The sequence below is a fragment of the Pinus tabuliformis genome, chromosome Q (genome assembly GCF_031772625.1).
Source record: "Pinus tabuliformis cultivar Carrire ecotype Pingquan chromosome Q, CPIR1, whole genome shotgun sequence".
Classification (NCBI taxonomy): Eukaryota; Viridiplantae; Streptophyta; class Pinopsida; order Pinales; family Pinaceae; genus Pinus; species Pinus tabuliformis.
The window spans coordinates 1,297,659,340-1,297,685,338 of record NC_142296.1 but is presented as its reverse complement, the minus strand read 5'-3'; the positions used below and the strand labels follow the sequence as shown (position 1 = coordinate 1,297,685,338).

General features: G+C 39.9%; 1 protein-coding gene across 1 annotated transcript in view; it reads left to right on the top strand.

Moving 5' to 3' along the window:
- The window catches only part of LOC149224569 (TRAF-type zinc finger-like protein), an 85,563-nt gene extending 61,319 nt beyond the window's left edge, over nucleotides 1–24,244 (top strand). Inside the window, exons 3-5 of the mRNA XM_089386162.1 lie at nucleotides 17,480–17,617; nucleotides 17,742–17,866; nucleotides 23,797–24,244. Of these exons, the coding sequence (XP_089242288.1) occupies nucleotides 17,480–17,617; nucleotides 17,742–17,866; nucleotides 23,797–23,977 (444 nt within the window). The 3' untranslated portion in view covers nucleotides 23,978–24,244. The remainder of the gene's footprint in view (nucleotides 1–17,479; nucleotides 17,618–17,741; nucleotides 17,867–23,796) is intronic.
- Nucleotides 24,245–25,999: the final 1,755 nt, after the last annotated feature.

The following is a 25,999-nucleotide window of genomic DNA, read 5'->3' as shown; positions in this document are numbered from 1 at the left end:
AATGGAGCGGCGATATATCAACCTGTTGGGTAGAGGCGCTCCGGGAGTCGGAGCAAATAAATGCCTGACCTGAAAATGCAACGGTACCTCTGTGGGTGAGGAGAAGATGTCCCTGTATTCTTTCATGACTGTATCCACCTGCTTCTGTTGCGTGGATGAACCCTTCCCGGGGACCATGGATGTGGCTACGATCTTCCCCTTACTTTGAGAGCGAACCAAACAAAAAATAAATTTCCTAGTCTGAGAGATGATCTTACTGCCTTTCTTAGTAGAGATCAAAGAAGTGGCGGTAGGTGGGGCTACCTCCAGTATCCTGTATAATGTATTACACAAAGAAATAATAACAGCTTGAGGCCTTGATGTTGGAAATAATACTGAGAGGGGGGGGTGAATCAGTATTATCAAATCAATATAACTTTTTCATTTCCAGAGTCATATATGCTGCTTCAGTTAAGAATACCCACGTATATTCAGTAAACTTATGATTCAGTTAATTGATCTTCAATGAGTGCATTAGAACATTATCAACCATATTAACAGTAAACAGGTGCGGTAAAATAGAACAGATCATCACACATAAGCCACACACATGAACACCATGATATAAGGTGGAAACCCAATGTGGGAGAAAACCACTTGCTGCAAGTCATCTCAATCTTCTTCTTAATAAGAAAATCCTTTTACAATATTTCTATACTGGTGCAGTCTTGTACCAGTACGCAGGCTTCTACCTGTAGAGAGCTACAACCCTCTCTCGTTTTCCAGTCTCTCCTAGAAGGGAGCTACAACACCCATAGTTCTTGTACTAGCCGATCCATTTACTAGTACGTAGGCTGCTACCTGCTACAATGCTCCAATGTTTTCAACTGCTACTGAAAGGGAGCTGCCACCCCCTTAGCTCTTGTACTAGCTAAGATACTAGTACGTAGGTGCTGGCCTACAATCTTCTCTCCTCCGGGTACCACGTTTCATACATTTTCAGACTGGATACACCTGAAGCACAACACATAATTTGAAAGGCCATGTTTCATCCAATTTTCATACTGGACCCATAAATATCATTGAAGCACATAATCAATCAATCTTCTGAATCACCCAATCACCAGATCAATACATATACAAGGATAATATGTGTGTTAGCAATCAGATCTAGTCCATCAGATCATATAAGGATAAGTCATTATGAACATAATCAATCAATCAATCACTTCTCAGAATGCTGTTATCAGAACACAGTACCAGTACCTAGACATCACTTCAGATCCCAGAATACTGCAATAATAAACAGCAGCAGCTAAATAGATTTCATGAGAAATCCGCAACTTCACCAATAGAAAACCTGCGTACATCCGCACCTTCTCCTGCTACTTTCCTGCGTACCTCCGCACCTGCAGCGCTTCTGGGCCTGCGAACCTCCGCACCTGTGGTGCTTCTGGGCCTGCGAACCTCCGCACCTGCTGCTGCAAACCGCCTGCGGACCTCCGCACCTGATCTGTGCCTGGACTGCGGTCCTCCGCACCTGCAGCCGTGTCGCACCTGCGGTCCTGCAGGTATAGATCAATTTTTCAGACTTTACTCATACCCCAGACTATCAGATCTACAGATCTGATCATGCGCCAAGGAGATCTCGACCCATCAGTAGATCCGCCTTATAAAGCTCAGGTTCCTTCTTTATTCAGATCTAGATCTGCACCATAACCCAATCACCGTATTCCAGATCTAGCACTTTATCAGATATTCAATTAATTAGAAGATGCCTTGCCAAATGATCTCCTTCCTCTTTTATAGCCTTAGGCCTTTCACAATACCACGGACCAAAAACCATAACAATTCAATACCATGGACCCAATACTTGGGATCAACACTTTTGGATGCAATACCACGGACCAAAACCATAACAATTCAATACCATGGACCCAATACTTGGGATCAACACTTTTGGATGCAATACCACGGACCAAAACCATAGGATCAAAAACTGTCGGACGAATACCATGAACCAACCATGAAAGTGCGTGAACTTTTCTCTGCATGAAAGTGCGTGGACTTTTCTCTTCATGAAAGAAATTTTTCTCTGCATGAAAGTGCGTGAACTTTTCTCTACATGAAAGAAACTTTTCTCTGCATGAAAGTGCGTGAACTTTTCTCTACATGAAAGAAACTTTTCTCTGCATGAAAGTGCGTGAAATTTTCTCTACATGAAAGAAACTTTTCTCTGCATGAAAGTGTGTGAACTTGAAAATAACTTTGCTGCACTATAATTTATCATCTGTGTGATTTGCCATCAAGGACAACACTTGTCTCATAATGCCAACAATCTCCCCCTTTGGACTTGATGGCAAAGCTAACTTGTCATACTGAGAATTGTCATCTGATTCCTTTGAGCTGTCCTGCATCCTATGTATTCTGTCACATCTGATATCTCTTCCGTAGATTCATCTAGATATATATAAGTGAGTTGATCTTCTACGAGTTGGTTGCCATCAAGTACAACACATGCATCATAATGCCAACAATCTCCCCCTTTGGACTTGATGGCAACAATACGAAATCACTCTCCCCCTTTGACATCAAGGGCAAAGGGCGGACCGAGATATTCTCTTCCTTTGCTGTCCATACTCCCCTGAGTGCCTGCTGAAATTTCTGAATGAGCTCCCCCTTTGTATATGCCAAGGTGTACCAATCTGTCCATGCTCCCCCTGAGTACATGCTGAGTCTCTGCACTGCTGAAGTGTGCTGTTCATGCTCCTCCTGACTGTAGGCAAGATCTGCAAAAAGATGTTCTACAAGAAGAACGTGACTCTATCTTAAATGACCTTCCTATCACCAAAGACTCATACATTCGTCTCTCAACCAAGTGAGGATATACAAATATTGACTCATCCACCCATCCAAGTGGGCTTACACCAGAAGTTTTACTCATGATAAACAAGTACATTACATTATTCATCCCAGGGATAGTGGGGAAACCAAAATAGGCCGTTACATGACCTTGATAACAAAAGACATATATGACATAGAGACGAAATATCTAGAGCAAGACTATGAAAGTTATCAATAACTAATATCAGCAGCATCTGTCAATCACTATTCAGATCAGCAACCTGTAAATGTCTTGTAGCAAGGTATGTCTGCCTATAGATATTAACTCATCCTCTTGAAAGACATCATAGCCATCTCATCAAGATCTGCATGATCTTATATATCATCCATGTATCATCAATCGGGGACATCTGTATCAATCAACATATGTAAGTATCAACCTATCAACATGTAGGTAAGAACTCATCATCATCATGTCTCCAACAATGCAACTTAGAGTAATCATTCATGTATCCAGCACTATGTATCTTGAGCTCAAGATCTTTTGTCAATATCATCAACATCAACAATCCTCATCCACATGAGCACCAAGAACTATAGGAATCCTGCATCATAACTGTATTAGATGATCTTTATGCACATGATGACATCAGCATATGAGAGACTCATCATCAAGTAATGAAGTTGTGTATTCAAGCTTTGTACTTTTCCTTATCCTTATGAAGATCACCATGTAAGCATCATATATGCACCATCTGAGAATCAATCCACAAATATGATTTGAACATCTACTATGTAACCTCAAGAATCATATGAGATTTTATCATGGACAACTCATAGCAAGATATATCATTTAGCCATATAAACATCATCACCAAGGACTATTAACCATAATGCCAACAATGCATTGTTAAAGGCATATGCTTCCCCTCAACCTGTGCCATCTATTAGATCTGATCATGCATATATCAGCAATAAGCATCAAGACATCATCATCATCAAGTTAGGATCAAAACACTTCTAAACATCTTACAAGTATCAAAACATTTCCACACATCCTCAGCACATTGTAACTATTAACCAATAGAGCAAATAATAGACTGAATCATATCAGACCCTTTTTCTGAGCTTGTCCCCACTGCTTTTCCTCAGACTGACATATACGCGACTTTGCAGTTTCTAATTCGCGTATATACGCGACTTCCCTTTAAGAAACTTGCGTATGAGATTCAGGACACTGAAGTTTTACACTTTCAGCTCCCCCCTGAGTCTGTTATGTCTGTGCTGTGCTGTGTCTGATTATATTGTGCTGTGCCACATCTTTCTCACTGTACTTCCTTCTTCTTCCATATCTTCAAGCGTGATGATGTTTTCTTCTTTTGGTATGGTGCCCGTAATTTGTTTCTGCATTCCTTTGCTGTATGTCCAAGCTTGTTGCATTCATAACATCTTACATGTTTCATATTCCTTCTGTAGCAATCAGTAACTTTGTGCCCAAACATATTGCAGGCAAAGCAATATCCATTAAAGTACCTGGAATGTGATGATCTTTCTGTGTGATGATTTTGAACCATTCTTCTTCTACATCTAGCTGCAACATGTCCAAGATTATGACATACATAACATTCAACATTATGCATTGGAGGAGTAAAATATTTCCTTTGAAGAATTTCTTTCCTTGGCTGTTGATGGGGTTTTCTTCTCATCTCTTCGTTGTGCATTTCAGATTTCTCATTAGAGTTTCTTGCCTTTCCATGTGAACTAGATTCACCTTCAATAGATTCATGAAAACCAAGGCCAATCTTGATAGCAGGAGACCTTTGACTACTAAGAATATCATCCAAGGCTTTAGTACTATCTTGAAATCGTAACAGTTTATCCTTTTCTTCTAATTTACCTTTTAAGATATTTACCTCAATCTGAAGTTGTTCTTCCTTTTCCAGACATTGCTTCTTCAAAATTTCTTCAGACTTTCTTCCTTCTTCCATTTGTTGCCTTAGTTTGAGAATCTCCTTTTCTTGTTCTTCATTTAGATCCTGCTGCATTTGATGAATTCTGAAGGCACATTCCAGCTGAGATTTTAAGCTGATAAATTCATTTTCCTGTTTTTCAATAGCTTGGAGTAGATCTTTATTCTGCTTCTTTGATTCTTCAAGATCTTCTTTTAGTGAGAGGATCGTAGCTTCAAGCCTTTCATAATAACTAGATCTATCTCTGAGTTTCTTGATTGTTGTGCTCTTTTCATTGACTTCATTTCTTAGAGATGTTACTTCATCCTGCAACTTTTGATATTTATCCTTGAATAACTTCCTTACCTTGCTTCCTTCCTCACGTTGAGCCTTTAGTCTGGTAGCTACTTCTTTGAAGGCACCATCCTTTATGTTCAATAGATCTTCTTGATCTCTAATTTTGTCCGTCAGCCTCTTAAATTCTGCCTCTATTTGATATCCTTCTTGCTCACCCATAACAACACATTCAGTTGTTTTGTTATCACTTACATCACCTTCAAATGGATAGATAGCTGGAACATCAGAGAATAACAAATTCATACCTGATAGTTCATCTTCATTCTGAATCTGATTCTGAATCTGAAGTGCTTCTTCCACATAATCCCCAATCGATTCTCCCACTGTCATAGTTCTTCTGAGATGTCTTCTTCTGCTTAGGCGCTTTCTTCTTAAGCTTCTTTCCCATTGTTCCACGGATCTCCTTCAAGCGATCAAGCTTCTACCAAAGGACCTGCTCTGATACCAATTGTTGGAAATAATACTGAGAGGGGGGGGGGTGAATCAGTATTATCAAATCAATATAACTTTTTCATTTCCAGAGTCTGAGTCATATATGCTGCTTCAGTTAAGAATACCCACATATATTCAGTAAACTTATGATTCAGTTAATTGATCTTCAATGAGTGCATTAGAACATTATCAACCATATTAACAGTAAACAGGTGCGGTAAAATAGAACAGATCATCACACATAAGCCACACACATGAACACCATGATATAAGGTGGAAACCCAATGTGGGAGAAAACCACTCGCTGCAAGTCATCTCAATCTTCTTCTTAATAAGAAAATCCTTTTACAATATTTCTGTATTGGTGCAGTCTTGTACCAGTACGCAGGCTTCTACCTGCAGGGAGCTACAACCCTCTCTCGTTTTCCAGTCTCTCCTGGAAGGGAGCTACAACCCCCATAGTTCTTGTACTAGCCAATCCATTTACTATTACGTAGGCTGCTACCTGCTACAATGCTCCAATGTTTTCAACTGCTACTGAAAGGGAGCTGCCACCCCCTTAGCTCTTGTACTAGCTAAGATACTAGTACGTAGGTGCCGGCCTACAATCTTCTCTCCTACGGGTACCACGTTTCATACATTTTCAGACTGGATACACTTGAAACACAACACATAATCTGAAAGGCCATGTTTCATCCAATTTTCGTACTGGACCCATAAATATCATTGAAGCACATAATCAATCAATCTTCTGAATCACCCAATCACCAAATCAATACATATACAAGGATAATATGTGTCTTAGCAATCAGATCTAGTCCATCAGATCATATAAGGATAAGTCATTATGAACATAATCAATCAGTCAATCACTTCTCAGAATGCTGTTATCAGAACACAGTACCAGTACCCAGACATCACTTCAGATCCCACAATACTGCAATAATAAACAGGAGCAGCTAAATAGATTTCATGAAAAATCCGCAACTTCACCAATAGAAAACCTGCGTACATCCGCACCTTCTCCTGCTGCTTGCCTGCGCACCTCCGCACCTGCAGCGCTTCTGGGCCTGCGAACCTCCGCACCTATGGTGCTTCTGGGTCTGCGAAACTCCGCACCTGTGGTGCTTCTGGGCCTGCGAACCTCCGCACCTGCTGCTGCAAACCGCCTGTGGACCTCCGCACCTGATCTGTGCCTGGACTGCAGTCCTCCGCACCTGCAGCCGTGTCGCACCTGCGGTCCTACAGGTATAGATCATTTTTTCAAACTTTACTCATACCCCAGACTATCAGATCTACATATCTGATCATGCGCCAAGGAGATCTCGACCCATCAGTAGATCCGCCTTATAAAGCTCAGGTTCCTTCTTTATTCAGATCTAGATCTGCACCATAACCCAATCACCGTATTCCAGATCTAGCACTTTATCAGATATTCAATTAATCAGAAGATGCCTTGCCAAATGATCTCCTTCCTCTTTTATAGCCTTAGGCCTTTCACAATACCACGGACCAAAAACCATAACAATTCAATACCATGGACCCAATACTTGGGATCAACACTTTTGGATGCAATACCACGGACCAAAACCATAACAATTCAATACCATGGACCCAATACTTGGGATCAACACTTTTGGATGCAATACCACGGACCAAAACCATAGGATCAAAAACTGTCGGACTAATACCATGAACCAACCATGAAAGTGCGTGAACTTTTCTCTGCATGAAAGGAACTTTTCTCTGCATGAAAGTGCGTGAACTTTTCTCTTCATGAAAGGAACTTTTCTCTGCATGAAAGTGCGTGAAATTTTCTCTACATGAAAGAAACTTTTCTCTGCATGAAAGTGCGTGAATTTTTCTCTACATGAAAGAAACTTTTCTCTGCATGAAAGTGTGTGAACTTTTCTCTACATGAAAGAAACTTTTCTCTGCATGAAAGTGCATGAACTTTTCTCTACATGAAAGAAACTTTTCTTTGCATGAAAGTGCATGAACATGAAAATAACTTTGCCGCACTATAATTTATCATCTGTGTGATTTGCCATCAAGGACAACACTTGTCTCATAATGCCAACACTTGACTCATACACAACATGTCGCTTCCACAAGTATGGTTGGCCTAATAATACATCACAAACATCAAGCGGTGCAACATCACACAATACCTCATCTGTGAAGGGCTTGATGCTGTAGGGAAGGCGACACTGCTGGCGGACTCGGAGATCTCGTCCTTGGTGAAGCCACCCGATGTTGTATGGTTGCGGGTGTGGTATGGTTGGTAGTCCCAGTCGCTTCATGACCTCTGCTGAAATGAGGTTCTTTTGGCTCCCACTGTCAACAATGAATTGCAACGATGAACCCTTCACCCACATCTGTGAGTGGAAAAGACGCTCCCCCTCCTCTGGATCTTCGGGCTCATTCTTCTGGACCTTGGCGGTGGCAACAGTGGCGCTGGGCTCTGCATCAATGATTTGCTTCCCTTTGTCATTCCCCTTGTCGGGTTTTGACTCAGGGTTGGAACATGCATCTGATTTTGAAGCCTTCAACTCGGCCACCAATGACTGCTTGGTTCGACACTCACTTGTGTTATGAGTGAGGCTCTTATGGAAATCACACCACTTTCCCGTGTCCTTCTTTGACTTCGTGGTGTTGTTCTTTTCTTGCGGCTTCGACAAGTTGCCCTGGGTCACCTCGCCTTGTCTTTGTCCTTTGTTCTTTGGATTTGCAGATCCAAAGTCTCGCTTCTTATATTTAAACTTCTGCTCGATCATGACAGCGTATCGATATGCCGTACTGAGCGAGGAGATGTTCAAGAACTCCATCTCGTCTTGGATGTATCTATGTAGGCAACCGCAGTATTTGAGTACCAAATACAGCTCATAATCCTTGATACCCAACTTTGTGCGAAGGGTATGAAAAATATTTCTGAACTCTGGCACATCTTGGTCCCTTCCCTGCCGCAGCGTGGTCCACTTTATGTATTTGTCCTCATAGCTCTTGACAGGGTAGTACTGCTCCTTGATGGCATCCTAGAATGAATTCCAGGTGGGTGCGGCTGAAAATAGTGAGCTCGTACTCTCATCCTTCTGCTCGCAGTAGGTTTCCCACCAGTCCTTGACGTGGGGGGCTGCTTTGAGAAGAGCGAAAGTAATCTTTTCCCGGCCGGAAAAATCATGAACAGAAAAATACACTTCTAGCACATTTAACCATTTATCTACAGCGTCTGCATCTATCTGACCCTCAAATGTGGGAATGTCAAAGTTAATTTGTACCTTAGAGTCGCTGCTGGAAGTAGATGTGTCGCTCTTGGGTAGCCGCTGAAGGATCTGGGCAAAGTTGTCAATCATTGCGTTCCTTTGTCATTCAAGGGCCTCTTGAAGCAAGATTTTGATAGGATCTCCTGCCCCCTCGTCTTTCTTTTCATCCGCCATGGGAGGTCGTCAGAATTTGCGAGGATGGTCTTGCAAAGGTTCGACCAGTTCAAGCCCTAACTCCTTATATCCCGACCTCGTTGGGGACATGCAAAGAAAAACAGAGAAAGAGCAGACCGCTCTGATACCACTGATCCCACTGATCCAGATTCAAACAGGAACACAACACATTACAGAAATAATCATAAATACAAAGATATAACAAAAATAATACTTCATTTCATTAATGTAAAATACTAAAATATGCTTACAAACAGAAATGGAAATAAACTAGCTCGAGCGATGGTAGCTTATCTCTGAGGAGAGATGTGGCGGCTACATGCCTCTGAATTGTCTTACAATGAGGCTCAAAGGCCTATTTATTGTTGAGAAACAATGGAAAACCCTAAACATCCAAAAACCTAACCCTAAGAGATGAAGTGCCAAAACTGTGGGCTCCGTTTGTGTAAATTGGTACATCAACTTCCTGGTGTCGTAACTTTTGCATACGATCTCTGTTTACCTCGTTTCGAAGATCTCGAAGAGAAGGCCAAAAACAAATAGGCAAGTTCGTTTGGGACATTTCTAATCTCTCCGTTTTCCCTAAAAACGCCGTTTAGGGCCTAAAAACGGCTCCGGAAGTTTAAGACCCAAAAATTGCTAAAAATAGTAAATTGTGCTACACTTAAGGAAAGGAAACTGAAAAAATGAAAGAGACAGTTGTGGGGTCCAAGTGGGATAAGTGCGTGGCCACCAACATCCACCTGGATCACTTGCTTCCCCTGTTCTCCTATTCCTCCACGTTGGCTTGGGCTTGATCAGGTTGATGTCCATCAGTTTTCTGGAATTGATCTTATTCATGAAGAAATCAGTCAAGGGGTCGACATGTGCTGATGGTCCCTAGGTTTCTGATAGGCCCAGAGAGAAATTCAAATCCCCCCCTATAACCAAATTCAGATTCTCCATGAATGATTTTGAGAACAAATTGTTCCAGTAAATCGCCCTGTCCTGACAGGGCCCATAAATGTTTAGAATTAAGAGATTGGTGCAAAGCTCTAAAGAGTAAACCTCTACGCCTAGAGCTTGATCAACTCCCCATGTGGTAAGGACCTTCAACCTTCCTTCTTTCACTCTTGTAGCCAAACCCCCAGATCTGCCTTTAGCATCCAGTGACTGAAATGCCCACCCAGGCAACATTTTGTGTAAAGCTCTACTAATATCCTCACCCGATCCAAGGGTTTCTTGCAACAGAAGCACATCCGAATTATAGGAATTTATGAGAGCCTTCAAGGCCAATTTTTTAGGGGTACTAGCTAACCCTCTACAGTTGAAGGACAAAATGATCATTTGGAAACAAGGGAGGGGTTCTGCGCTGCTCTAAGCACCCCTAAAATGGATAGTTGTTTCCCGTCGGCTATGTCGATCTTTGCTCTTAGTTGAGCCTTTGAAATGTTTGTCTTCCTTCCTTTGGATTTTCGAGGTCCAATCGATATAGGTTGTGACCCCAACCCCCCCACCGCATCCCAAGGGATAATTTTCTTTTCACGAGGTCTGAGGTTATAATGGGGCATCACTGAACAAGCACAGGGCATACTAGAAGTCTCGACACTTGACCCAGGACTACGGTTCAGAAGAATCTCAGGGATGGAGGTGATGATACAATCTAGTGTTTCATTTACATTTTTAACATGGAGATTTTCTGAGTTCAACAGCCTGGAAGGACCAGGCTTTGACATAGAATTGAGAAAAGACAACAAGGAAGTATTAAAAGAAGTGATAGGTTCCAGAGCTGTACCCTCCCACTGATGAACAAAAACCAATCCTTCTCCCTCTTTTGTCTCTGCCCGAATTGTCTCCCCCTGAAGCTCTTGCTCTCGGCCTGGTCTCTCCTCAATCTGCATTTCCTTTGTTTCCTCAGCATCCACCTGCATCTTGTCCTCTTCCATCCTTTCCCCCTTGCTTCTGGGATGTCCTTTTTCTGTTCCTCCTCCCCTTGGTTTTCTTTTGTTCCCCCCTCCTTTCTCTGCCTTCTTCTTCTAAATCCCAGAGGGCATTCTCTTGCCAAGTGTCCGTATTTATGACACCGATGGCAATGAAATGGCAGTTGTTCGTAGTCAATCATCTAAGTATAAGAGAAGTCCTTGTATTTGAGATTGATTTCCTCTGCCAACCCTTCCCTAGGATTTAGACTTACCAGTATTCTGGCTAGTCCTTTTTCACCAGTGTGCACAAACGACATGTCGGCTTCCAAGAATTGTCCCAAGTTATTCCCGATTGCCCTGAACACTAAATCCACCCAGAAAAAAGGAGGAAGTCCTGGAAGTCTTACCCATATCGGGATTTCATCCACCTTCTCTCTCTGAGCGTCAAATAAAGGGTTCCACCTTTAAATAAGATTGGACTTTTCCCAAAACTCCAGTTTCTTTCCAACACCCATTCCAGTGCTTCCTTTCTGACGAATTTAATCATGAACCAACCCTTAGCTAGGGTTGATACCTCATAGGTTTTGTCTGGCGCCTCCTGCCAACATTTAACTGTCCATTCCTGAATGTAGTTTGCTGAATACTTTTTCCCCTTTCCCCTACCGACCAAGGTTAACTCAGCTGCCTCCATAACTTTGACAATCTGGAGATCGACTCTTAGAACCAGATTTGCGGTTATCTCTTTTTTCCTTATTAACTTATTTTTCTTCTGCTTCTCCCCTATCTTCCTATGCCACCCCCTTCCCCAAACCCTGGTGAGTTCTCCTCCGCATTGATAGCTACTACTTGGAGTGGCTCTGAACGCCCCTTCGACCAAGTGTTTATGAGGCTGTTTAGACCTCCTTCCCCTGCTTGACCTTCCTCTCCCACCAGATGTGGTGTCTCTCTTGCTTTTGAACAACCCTCTGCCCCAATAAAACCTTCCCGGTCCGTTGATATGGGAGGAGCAAGAGAAACCCCCTGTTGGTCACAGATTCCCCCCTCCCCGCCTCAAAAGTCTTCCGAACCCCACTCAGAGTCGTCCCCTGTCCATTTAACCTTGGAAACTCCAAGAATGGGCTCACATCTTGGCTGAGGGTTTCTCCTCTTTGTACATGCAGAGGGCTTCTGCATGCAATTGTGCTATCCAATCGAAACCCTCTTACGGCTCTTGTCGATCCCAAATCTTCCACAAGGAAAGATTTCAACCCTTCCTGCCCCTTAAACCCACAACTGATAACAATGTCTTCTAACCCTCCCGAGTAAAAATCTTTGAGCGGGCTAGAGAGATGGTTACTTACTTGGAAGACGCTCGCTTCTCCCACTGTGCAGCCTATCACTGGAAGTAATTCCCCCTGCCTCCCTTCTAGCTCCTTTTCTGTTCCCCAACTCTCCTGTTTAGTCAGACAAAGGCTTTCCTCCAGAAGCCCTAAAGTTTTCCCTTGTCTCCATCCCTCACCCGAGCCACATCTCTTCCCGCCTAGCAGTCCAGCTGGATGAATATACTTCTCAATGTTTTGGTCCATGACTTCCAATCCCCACACCGACAGAATATCCACAGACTTGGGGTACAGATCAACAACATCTCGTTGGTTGACCATGTTTCCTTCCGGTGTTCGCAGTTTTTCAACTCTCCAGATCCCGGAATACAAATATTCCTTTTGCGGGCATGTGCAGACTCTTACTGTCGCAACGCAGCGGTGAAAAAAACTCAAATGACTAAACCTGCCTCCATCCTCCCAAGTCCCTAAACCCCCGTTTCCCCTTTTCACCATTCCTAACGCTTTCTATCCTCGTGACAACTCCCCTCCAGGTGCCCTCCCTACCCTGACACTCAACTCCGTGCGTCGCCAGCTGTGGAGCGTACGGCCTCCTTGCTGTAGCTATCACCATCCCTAAACCTGCTGCACCCTTCCCACTACCCAGGTCATCTATTCAGAAAGGCAAGTTCAGCTGAAGGACTTTCACTTCGGCATCATAATCGAAATCTACTTACAAAAGTTAAGAAACTTAAAAATGATAAGGAATCATTGGAGAACAAATTGGAACTTATCACAAAAGAAGCATCGATGTCTTTAGAAGTAATTGCCCAAGTTGATGAAAAGAGAACAGATATTGATCCTTGATCCTGATAATATCACAATCAGTTTTGTGAAAATCGCGATTAAATCGCGCGATTTTTTCCTTCTACTGATCAAATCGCGATAAATATACGAAAAAATCGCCGGTTTTTTTTTGCTGATTTTCACTGAAAAAATCGCGATAAAAACGAAAAAATCGCGATTTTTTCTTAAAAAATCGCCGGGGGTCGCGACAGCATGGTTTTATAATGTTTTTTTTGGGTTTTTCATGCGCTCATTTGGACAGTCGCGCGCGGAGGGAGGAGGAGCTCTTGGAGACCAAGCTGAAGAGGGTTTTTAGCCAAATCTAAGTGCTTAGAGGAGAAAATCAAGAGGAGACCACCGATTTCTCCATAGAAACGGTATGAGGATTAATTTTTTTTTGTTTTCATTGTTTAAAAACATTGTTTTTGGTTGGGAAACTTGGTATGGGCACCATTTTTCTTTTGTTTTCATTGTTTTTAAAGAATTTTTTGTATTTCTTCATTGTTTTGGGTTGGGTAACTTGGTATGACTATGGGAACCAATTTTTTTTTTGTTTTCATTTTTTTTAAACATTGTTTATGTTTTTTTCATTGTTTTTGCCATTTGGTTGGGTAACTTGGGTTTGGAATGGTTGGGTAATTTGTGCTTGAAACTTTGAACTTTGGAATGGTTGTTTTAGGTTGGGTTACGGGTAACTTGGATTTTCATTGTACAATCATCAATGTAAAAATTAAAAATTAAAAATTAAAATACTAAATTGTAATTTGTAAATTTGTAACTTGTAATTTTGTAAATGCTAAATTGTAATCCTAATCCTTATTTTCCCATAGGTTCACAACTGCACCAAAACACCATTCAAGACTTCAAGTTTGCAACTTCAAAGTTCAAAAACAAACATGCCAAGGAAATTGGATCCTTTCTGGGAATATGTTGTACCTGATGCTCTGAATGATAGACAAAACTTGAGTTGCAAGTTGTGTGGAAAGGAGATGTCTGGGGGGGTGTACAGGTTGAAGTTTCACCTTGCACAAATCCCTGGACATGATGTGGAGCCTTGTACAAATACAACTGCTGAACTTATCCAAAGAGCCATGAGAGCATTGGAAACTTTAGAGTAGAATAGAGAGGCCAAAGAAGAACTCAAAAGGCAACTAAAAAGGTCAGCTGAAGGAAGTGGGCCAAGTGGCATTGGTTCTACTGCAGCATCAGCCAATCCGGTAGTTGCATCATCATTTTTTGTTCCTCGAATCACACCTGGTTCACAGCCATCTATCAGTTCAATGCTAAAAAGAACTGAGAAAGAACAAGCTGACAAGTTGATGGCAAAATTTCTCCTCTGGAGTGATATTCCTTTCAGCGTTGTAAGGAATAATCCATTTTTCCAACCTACTGTTGATGCTATTGCCAGTGTTGGCTCGGGGTACAAAATCCCTTCTTATCATGATTTCAAAGGCCGGATTCTTAAAAATGAAAAGCGTGACTGCACCCAAAGATTGGAGGATTTTAGGGCATCATGGGCACAAACAGGATGCACTGTTATGTCAGATGGTTGGACTGACCAAAAGGGGAGAACTCTTATAAACTTCTTGGTTAGTTGTCCCAAGGGGACTATGTTTATCAAATCTGTTGATGCATCTGCACAAATCAAAGATGCAAGAACTTTATGTGATTTGCTGGATGTGTTTATTTTGGAGGTGGGTGAACAACATGTTGTCCAAGTCATAACGGACAATGCTGCAAATTATGTTGTTGTTGGTAGGATGCTTATGGACAAGCATCCTACTTTATTTTGGACACCTTGTGCTGCCCATTGTATTGATTTGATGTTAGAGGACATAGGGAAAATTCCCTTTGTCAAAGATATTGTTGACTCATAAAAAAGCATTACAAAATTTATATATAATCATACATCTGTGCTTAGCTTGATGAGAAGATTCACCAACAACAAAGAGTTGGTGCTCCCCGCCATTACACGGTTTGCCACCAGTTTCATATCTCTTCAATCCCTCTTGATTTCTATGTGGGATGTGAAGAGAATGTTTCTTTCAGATGAGTGGCGTGCTTTGCCAATGAGCCGCAAACCAGAAGGAGAGGCCGTATGCAGACTAGTTTCATATCAGGAAGACTTCTGGGCGGGAGTGCGGAGGTGTGCACCGTTACTGAACCTTTGGTAAAGGTTCTTCGGTTGGTTGATGGTGAGAAGCTCGCAATGGGCTATTTGTATGAAGCCATGGACAGGGCCAAAGAAGCCATTCGGACCTACTATGATGATAAGGGAGATGATGGGTTTCAGAAACAACTCCTTCTATGGGGAGTGATTGATGAGCGATGGAACAACACACTCCATCGTCCCATTCATGCTGCTGGGCTTTTCCTGAACCCTGCATTTTCTTATGCATGTGAGTTTGATTTTGATGCTGAGATCATGGATGGATTCTTATCCTGTGTCCAGAAGATGGTGCGATCTCCAGAACAACGTATAGAGATCTCTAAACAAATTGAGACATATAGGATGGCAGGTGGCACATTTGGCTTTGAGATGGCTATCATTGATAGGACGATTAAAATGCCAGGTATTTTTTAGTTTGTAACTTTGTTTCAAATTTCATTCTCTTCAAATTCCTTTTTTTTTTCTTATGTTTATTTAAAATTTTATTTGTAATTTTGTTGTAGATGCATGGTGGCAGGGTACCCCTTCTGCAAAAGCTTGCCATTCGCATCCTTAGCCAAACATGCAGCTCCTTAGGATGTGAGCGCAACTGGAGTGTATTTGAAAAAATACACAACAAGAAGCACAATAGGGTAACACTTAAGAATTTAAAATATTGCAAATTTCCAAATAAATTTTTGAATTCATTAAACAATATTTTTTTTTTTATAGTTATTAATTATTATTTCATGATCTTTGTACAGGTTGGAGTCCCAGCGACTTAATGACATGGTCTACGTCTACTAAAATCTTCGATTGTGGGCGAGGCAACTCATTGGATGGGATTGACACCACTGCTGCATGGAGGGTTGAGGCCGAGAGGCCTCTCATGGATTCTGCTGATGATTGGTTAGTGTAGGATGTAGTGGAGGGGGAGGAGGAGCAGGAGCAGGTGGAGGAGGAGGAGGAGGAGGAACAGGAGGAGGAGGTGACACTGCCTGCCCGGGCTACCACTGCCACCAGTGGAGGATGTGGTCTACCTCCTATAGCTCCTACTTCTAGTTCTTCAGCTTCTAGAGCACATCAGACTCCACTGCCATTTCCACCAGCACGGGCACCAGCATCTACATCTAGAGGGAAAGGGAAAGCTGTGGCATTTTCTCGCAAGAGGGGCAGAGGAAATCAATAGGATTAGACTTTCATTTTATTGTATATGACATTATGACATGATGAGATACATTATCATATTTTTTGTTGATATTTTGAGGCTGAGTTGGGACTCAGGAGTCGGGACTTACTATTTAGGACATGATTCAATGTTATGTGTGATTTTAGCGCTAGAAATGATATTAAACATCTTTTTTATATTAGTTTTTTTATCATATTTATGTGTCAATGTATTTATTTTATGTTGTAGATGGTTTAGATATTAAAAAAATTGAAAAAAAATGAATATATTTGTACCAAACGATTTTTTCCCGATTTTTTCCGATTTGTTCCCTGCGCCGATTTAATCCCGATCATGATTTTCACAACATTGATCACAATTCAGAAGAATCCCAATCTAATTGAAATGAAAACATGCTTGAATGCTATAGTTCAAACAATGGAAATTCCAAGTGAAGATCCAACGATCAATGAAGCAACATCAATGCTTGAAGGAAATCATATACCTGAAGTAAATCAAGAAATCATTACAAGCAGGATAAGGGAAAATCAGGTCACAAGAACTCCTTAATCGACATCCATATCATAAGAGAAAACATCTCAAATGGTTAGTGTATCCATCTAACTCAGGATAGAAACAACTGACTTATGTTCCCAAGAGTATTGATGTCAGCACAACTGAGTCTTATAATAACAATTCATCTTGGATATCAAATAAGTGCAAAGTTCATTAGAGGATCGAATTGGGATAGTTAGATCATTTTTCAGTTTGACATTTTTGTTTAGCACTCGGAGATTTGTATCGCCTTGTATCATCGAAGATGACAACTCCAAGAAAAGATATCAAGACAAAGATGCAAAGACATTACAAGATAAAGAAAAAGATATTAAGCCTTTTCATCAATATGCTTTCAGGACAAACCATTTCTAAAGGGAGAATGCAATGTTATGGACATAAATATATATAAAATAATAATAAGTATAAAGGGTGCTGCTCTTGTACACCTGCTTTTCCTTTGTGGGCTTCTCTTGAAGAATGTAACTAGTTCCTTGGACCTAGTGGCCATCAATATGAATATTAGTTTCAGTTTCTCACTTTTAATGTGCTTCACCTTTACAGGTATCTTGTTCACAGTGTGGCGAATCCGTTGAACGTGAATTACTAGTCATCCATGAACGTGACAAGTGTCTTCATAGAATTGTCGCATGTGGTTATTGCGAGTTTCCACTGCCAGCTGTTGATCTTGATAAACATCTGGTAAGGTCTATTTCATTGATATGCCAACAGGTAAATTCAGTATCAAATTGGATTTCTAAAAGAACTATGTGGAGACCTTTTCAGGATTGACAGGCTTAATATTTTGTGTACATGTTTATTACAGAACATCTGTGGGAATAGAACAGAGTATTGTAATCCGTGCAGCAAGTATGTGAGATTGTGTGAAAAGCTAGCTCATGATTTACAGTTCCATGAAGGAAATTCTGATGACACTGGGGATTCTTCAAGGTAAATAATTTTTTTTGAAGCTTAGGGGATGTTTAGGGGACAGTTTTATGTTTTTACTCTTATGATCCATACTTTGGTAACTGAAACAAATAGGGAAATTTGATATATAGTTCATTCTCTGGGTGAATCTTCACTCACCAACCATGATATCACGGTTTCCTTTAAATTGGTGGAGAGTTCCATTTTGACGTATAGGTAATTAGTGGAGCAAAGTGAAACGAGCCTTTGAGGTTTGTAGCATATAAACTTCCTAAGGGGGAAGCTAAACTAACCAAAACTGTGATATCAGCAAGGGGAGGCCTGCAATTTCTCCTCATACCAGGCCACCTTTTAACTGATTTATCAATTGAAAATAATTTTTTCACTGGGAGAATACAGATAAAGTTCTGAAGCCATATTGGTTGCACTTAAAGACTTTGATCCAATGTGATTCCTTTCTGAACTAAAGCAAGAAAAAACCTTTAGAAAATTCCTAACACCAACATGTCTGCTGTGAGGTTCCCAATTATATCTTTTGCTCAGTTTTTAATGATGGCCTAGCTACTAGTGTATGTTTATATAGCCTATCTACAGCTAGAGTATAAGCATTCTTAGAAAGACAAATATCAATGTTTCTCTCAAAAGGTGGAAGGTCAAAATTAGATTCTGAAGCATTACATCTAGTTAAATGTCCATGCAAACTTTCAAACTCATATGAGTGCCATGATCTCCTCACAGCCTGCAATAATAGTTTGAACTTTGTAGGTTTATTCATTAAGGATATTTTATACTGCCCCTATTGGCTGAAGTAATCATGCTGAAGGCTGAAAATTAGAAAGGTTTAAAGAGAATCCTTGGATCATAAGAGATTTCATATTCCTTCAAATTCATTACATCTGCCATAGTATATAAGAGCAAAAGCGCTTCAGGAAACATGCTCGAAGGAGATGCACTGCAAGGAGTGGAATTCGTTTGGCTGTGGTGCCAGATCTAAGGGTTATCTGTTCTGCCAAAATTGCACAGGACTTTCACCTGGTCTTCATACTGTTGAGACTCATGCCATATGGGTGGGGCAGAACATATGAAAGTTTAACACTCCATTGACCTCAGTAGAGAACTAATGCCCTGCTGGCAATGTGTAAAATTTTTCATAGTAACATAACCGAAATTAGAAAAGTCTGGTAAATTTGTTATGTATATCTTTAAAAATTGTAATTCCATCCAGGATATTTAAGGATGAGTCTAAATGTTCTATGATTTGGACTTTTTTCTGGCAATTTCAGCAGAATCCGGCAATACTTCATTGCTGGATTTGCACTTTTTTTGCAAAAGTGGATTCACTACCCTAAAAAATCTTCAGTGCACCCAGATTGTGCTATCTCAATAATTGAAATATGCTATTATAGCAATTTTAGCCGGAATTTGGCAAAAATGGTTGGAAAAGGATGATCGTAAAAGGTTCAAATCATAGCATGTTTAGACTACTCTGACATCTACTACTGACCTTATCAGAGAAATAAACCTACCAAAGGCTAAAAATAAAAGAGGATTAAACAGTATCCTGAGTGGCCAATGTATGTGAGGGCCCCAGTATATATAGATTTTAGACTATCCTTGTCACATGCCCTCATCATTGTGAATTTTTGCAGTCCGTGCAATTTTAATCAAGCTTCTGCAGTAAATAATTTTTTTCATTCCAACTGTTTTGTCACTGATGTAATCTGCTGTACTGGATTCACCTATGAGTTGTACTTGGCCACAACTCTGCTGTCTTGAGTGGAGTCTGTAATGTCCCCTATGGATTAATTGCCCACGGGAGGATGGAATAGCCTATCCAACCCCGTAGGCTATAGTCTTTAATAAAGGGGGGAACCCAATTATCCAATGTTTTGGGGCAACATTGGGTAAATTTTGGGGTAGCTGGGGCAAAAAGCCCAAATTGGGGGTTGCACTTGCAACCCCTCACATTTGAGGAACCCCATGAGGAAATCTATAAATAAAGGAGAATTGAAATCACATTTTCATCATCGATTTGGATTGGAATATCTCTGATTTTCTTGAGCTGAGGCTCTGAGGGTTTTAAGACCCCTTCTTCTTGATTAGTTTCGGTGGAGGTGATCCCACCCTAGCTAATCCCTTGTCTAGTTTCAATGGAGCTGATCCCACCCTACCTAGACACCTCTTTTCTTTGTTCTGGCACAACAAATCAGCTTGAAGTACTTCGAAGTTAGGACCGACCTTGGAGGCATCTTTCTAAGTCATTCATCTGGTCAACGAGTTTCTCTCAAACAACGAAGAACTGGGTTCATCAGAGGTTCGGTTAAGGAGGATTGAGCCGTAGTAGGGCCTCCTTGAGGCACCCAAGCCAAACAACAAAGGTCGCAGACCACTAGGAGTCTTGTTTGAGTTGTACTAAGGCACTGAAGCTAGCTAGGGCTAGTGAGGGACCTTTCCACAGTTTATAGGGCATTTCTTAAGGGTATACGAGCTCTGATGAGGTCAACGAAGGCACTATAAGAGACATAAACAGGATGACATCAGTCTGAGATTAATTTTGGAGGTCGCAACCTTGAATTCGACCCTCTTAGGGCTGCAAGTAACCACAGTAGGGCAACTGCACCCTACAACATTCACCTCCCTCATTTCAACATCCATTTTGTAACTGTATCTTGACAACAAGCTATGGGTACAATCAGAAATGGCAGTCGGGCCCCTGTTCACTAAGCCTATGGATTATTCTAGGACAGCCGGACCCGTGACACAGTAAGTAGAATCAACACATTAGGTAGTGAAGTAGTATAGAAGCGTTTAGATTGAATGTTATCACATAGTTATAGTTAAATGTTGGCTTGCTAAATTGTGATATTGCAGGGAAGTATTGAACTGGTGGGTGCTGGCCCTAACTTTGGTAGTTTTGTTGAAGAGTCATAATTACTGTCAAAAATATAGTTGTAGTAAACTGTGCATCATTGGTTGAGTATATTCTTTGTTTCATTGGGTAGTTAGCCCTAAGTCTGTGTGATTCCATTGAAGAATTGTAATGTTGTTGCATCTTTATATTGATGCCTGCATACTGTTATGAATGTGCACCACTGTTGATAATTTTCTGAAGGAAACCCTAGCCATAATAGAAACCCTAAGGCCAAAGAGTCCCTTAGGATATTACAATGGTATCAGAGCCGTGCATCCTGCCAACTTGTGAAGGCATGAGTCTTGTATGTTTCCTAGAGATATATTCAATGTTACAGTAAGAAGAAAGAGGATCACCCACCTTTCAACTATGGGGGATAGGGAAGGATGAGGAGGACTTGGTACTAATGAACACTTGCATGTGCTAATCTATGGGCAGACAATAATAACCAATCTGCTAGTGCAAGGGCAACAATGGATGGCCCATGGGAAACAACAAATGATGCAACTCATCCAAACTATAAACAATCTGAGTGACAATGTTGCTAATGGTTTGAATGTTGGTAACAAAACTAGTGATGAAGGGAGCAACAACCATAATCCTGGCCCCTTCAATACTTTTGCACAGTCTAATGCTAGGGCGACCCACAAAAGTAATCATAGGCCCTTATTTTCTCAATTTCTAGACAGCCAGTGGGTGTTGATTTTTGTGTAGCATCGGGAAGTATTCCCGCATGACCAGAGGGTCTCCAAGTCGGCCCTAGGAAAATTTATGTAAACTTTATTTTTATTGAGACAGTTGGCCCAGGAAAAGGTCAAGTTAGCCAGCCTGTGAAGGGACATGTCCCTTGGGTTGCCACAACCCCTGAACGAGTATAAATAAGATGTTAAGACACCTCATTTGGAGACCAATGTAGAGCAAGTCTCAATTTCTTCATCATTTCTATTCATCTTCTTGAGGCCGCATGTGTGAGCATGATTTTGACCAGCAAGTTTGATCTCTGGTTGGCCGAACTTTGACTAGAGTTGACTTAGCTGTTTGTAGACTGAGTTGAACAGAGTTGACCAAGCTCCAGTTGACCGCAGGAGGGCCGCACATGTAGACTGTTGCCACAGATTGCAGGGTTGATCGTAGAGCTGAAGTTTGACCAGGTCAAGTTGACCAGTGTTGGATTTCTGATTTTTCGCTGGTTTGACCAGTGTTGATCAACATATGTTTTGACCAGGTTTGACTGGTTGATTTGGATTATTGGCACATATTTCTAGACAAATTGCTGATTTGTAAACCTTGCTGAAGAATAATTTATCCTAAGAAAAATTGTTAGGTTTCCTCCCAGGGTTGGATTTCCCATGGTAAAAATATTGTCTTTTTTTGCATGACTGTCTTTATGTGATCTTTACCATTTCCGTTGCATTTAATGTTGACATTTTCCTAAGTGTAATTATTCAATGATAGCAGTGGCATAAAATACTGGTTTAAAATCATTAGGAAGTAATTACCTAGCCGAAAATTGTACTCTACTGCACTAGCCTTAGAATTTCAACAGGATCTAGGAGCTGGAAAACTAATCTTGGGCATAGAAATACACAGAGATGGGAAAAATGTTAAGCTTAGGTTATTTCAACAGAAGTACATGGAGAGAATACTTGTGAAATTCGGTATGAATAGTGTGAAACTTGTAAATATCTCTTTAGCTTCTCATTTTAAGCTTTCTTCAAGTTTATGTCTTGGAAGTGAAGAAGAAAATGATTAAATGCCCTGTGTTCCATATGCTAGTACAATAGGAAGTTCAATGTATGCGATGATATGTATTGGACCAGATATTTCACATGCAGTTGGTGTTGTGAATAGATACATGGCAAATCCATGAAAAGAGGATTGGAAAACAGTGAAATGGGTATTTCGGTATCTTAGAGGCACAAACGATTATTGCATTGCCTTTAACAGTTGTAGTGATTATGTTGATTTAGATTTTGTAGGTGATTTGGACAAGAGATCTACTTTAGGTAATGTGTTTACTCTTGTAGGAGGATCTATTAGTTTGATGTCAAAGCTTCAAGAAATAGTTGCTTTATCCACTACTGAGGCAAAATCTATTAATGCCTCGCATGCATGCAAGGAAACAATTTGGTTAAAGGGTTTTTTGGGCAATTTTGAAAGAATGCAAAAAATTGTGAATGTGTTCTGTGATAGTCAAAGTGCTATTCATTTGGCTACCAATACAGCGTATCATAGAAGACTAAACATATTGATATTAAATTATATTTTGTAAGACAAGCTATTGATGGAGATGGATTAGCTCTTAAGAAAGTCCATACTCAAGGAACATTGTGCAAACATGTTTACAAACCTGTACTGTTAGAGACTCTGGTGGCATTTGGCTCAGGCAAGATATCAAGTAGATTTTTGTCCAGGTGGAGATTGTTGAAATTGTGACAACAATCTAAAGAAAATTATATTGTAAAAACCAAAATTTACTTGCAAATTTTTTGGTAGTTTGTATAACGGTGGTGGTTCATGTAACATTTGTAACAGTACAAAGTTTGATATAGATCTATGGTCCTGAAAGAGTGAACGTGTTCTAAGTTTGATTGTAATATTGTTTTTTGAACAATAAAAATACCGAAACCTTGCTCCGTGGATGTTTTGTTGACACACTATCAGGGTTTTGCAATGTAAATATTTGCTTTATCTGAGTGTGTCCGTGTTATCTTGTGTCATTATTTCTCTGCAATTAATATTTTGTTCCGGCTTGTAATTATCAACGACTATAACAAGAATGGTCTGAAACTAATTTGTCTAATTAATTTCATCCCGCTGATTCAGTAGATTAATTCTTTCACAATAATAGTGCAACACACATTTTGTTATTTTCTATGATTTTGTTTAATTAAATAGTTAACGACTACCAGGTTCAGAAGTGATTAATGGATTTGAGGATGATATTTTTGATTTGATTTTTATATAAGAAAATGTTTCTTATGGTTAGATCCTATAAATTTTCGATCTTTATGTTTCCATTATTTATTTGTGGCTTCAGAGAGCAGCATGGGGAAAATAATCACAGCTCACCAGCAGCAGAACTGTCTCGGAGAGTTCCTAGGGAACAGCCACGAGATACCTCGCAGCGTCGTTGGCTTGTCACATTAGCAATCACAGGAATTGCCATAATTATAGGATCATTTGTTCTTCAAAGACGCAATCCTAGTCAACAACAATAATATGTATTTTTACACTACTGTATATGCTTATGCTTAATGTGATGGTGCATATGATGTGACCGAAAAATAAACTTTGTTTTGTCCAATTAGACTGGCTGTATATGTCTGGAGTCGTATCCTTGAAAATTGGACTTGTTTCCCATCGCACAAATTGGTTTTGGGAAGTATTCTAGATTATTTGGCTCAGTTCATTATTGAAATTGAAATACATAAACTATAATTCATATATGAAATCACAGCAGGGAGGACATCACTTTGTTATTCTCATATTTCCAAAGCTTTTCAATAATGGAAGTTCTTGTCTACGGAACTTGAATCGCTTTGATGTAAAACTTGATCAAACTGTTGTATGGGTGCAGTCCTCAAACATGTGGCTTAGCTATTTTAGGTACTTTTAAGTTATCCCTTGATGGATTTTGCATGATGTGACGGAAATTTATGTTATTCATCAATGATTCTATTTCCTAATATATAGAACTAGTGTTCAAATAGTTTATGAAAATAAATCACAACACGTCGTTCTTTCTACTGGTGATACACAGTCTCCTAAAGAATTTCTCACAAACAGCTTCTATTACAAAAGAACATTACTACTATGCTTTCCCGTCGTAAACCATACTATTACAAGCATCTATTGCAAGAACCATGTTGCTGCAGTAGAATCTTAGTAGCACATGGAGTTGGAAAGTCCAACACGCTGAAAGTTGACTGTTTGACTTATTCACTGGGATACGTCACACCATTTTGTGAAACAATAACATCATAGCTTGAGCCACTGAAACATAGGCCCTGTTACATGAAGATTTTATTTACATTGTATTAGAATTAACTTCAATACATGTTCATAGTCCCATTATTCAGTACTATTTATTTATTGCATTGAAAGAAAATCGTTAGTAACTAAGAGAAAACTAAGGCAGCCCAGACAGGTTGTCAGTTTTCGATCCCAGGTGGTGACAGTTTAATGTTGTCTTCCATTTCCAATTTTTGGAGTTGCCTGGGAAAGATATTAATGATGTGTTAAGTGGTTCTCTTAGTCCCTGGAGTTTTCAGTCGTCGTGGTGATTACAGCGGTGTTCTTTACTCGGAGCATTCCGTTGCTGGGAAAAGGTACATTTGAAGCAACCTCAGTTCCAAAAGTTACCGTCAAAGAAATTCAAACGCTTTCCAACTGTTAAAGGCACAATGTTTGAAGAGGGTTTTGAGTTTTTTTTCATAGGTTGTAATGCTTCTGTGGGGAATACATTTTTGTAACGTGGAATCATTATTATTTGCATCATCGCCTGTATTGTCTTTGCATCTTCTTGGAGGTGCTTGTAGATTTCTTGGATAACAAGGTGCACGTTGAGGACCAACTGTTTTTAGAAGTTCCGATATCTATGTATTGGATATAAGTAGTGCTATGTCATATTTCACTATATGTATTGGATATAAGTAGTGTATCTCAAATGACTATATAATTCAGGTTAGGTGAAATCTCTTTATGAATTCTTATAATATTGTAGATATAAATATTTTTTAAAATGTTTTTTTCTTTTCTTTTCATGTTTGAATAATATAGGTTAAGAATTATTTTCAAAATTATCTTATTAGGGTGTATTTTCAAAATTATCTTATTTGAATATACGATTTAGGTTTTGATGAAATTTCTTCATAAATTCATTGAAATATTTTCATATGCTTTAAATTTAAAGATGTAATTTTTTTTTTACTGTTTATCCATTCATAGGAATATACCTACTTGATGAAATTTCTTCATGAATTCATTGAAGCATTTTCATATGCTTTAAATTTAAAGACGTACCCCTTTTTTTATACTATTTATCCATTCATAGGAGTATAGCTACTTGATGTTGATTTACATGTTTGCATGTATTCATAGGAGTATAGCTACTTGATGTTGATTTACATGTTTGCATGTGTTTGAATGTATAGTTATATGGTGATTATGAGTTATAATATTTTAGATATTTTTTTTTTAAATGATTTTTTCTATATTTGAATAATATATGTTAAGGTTTA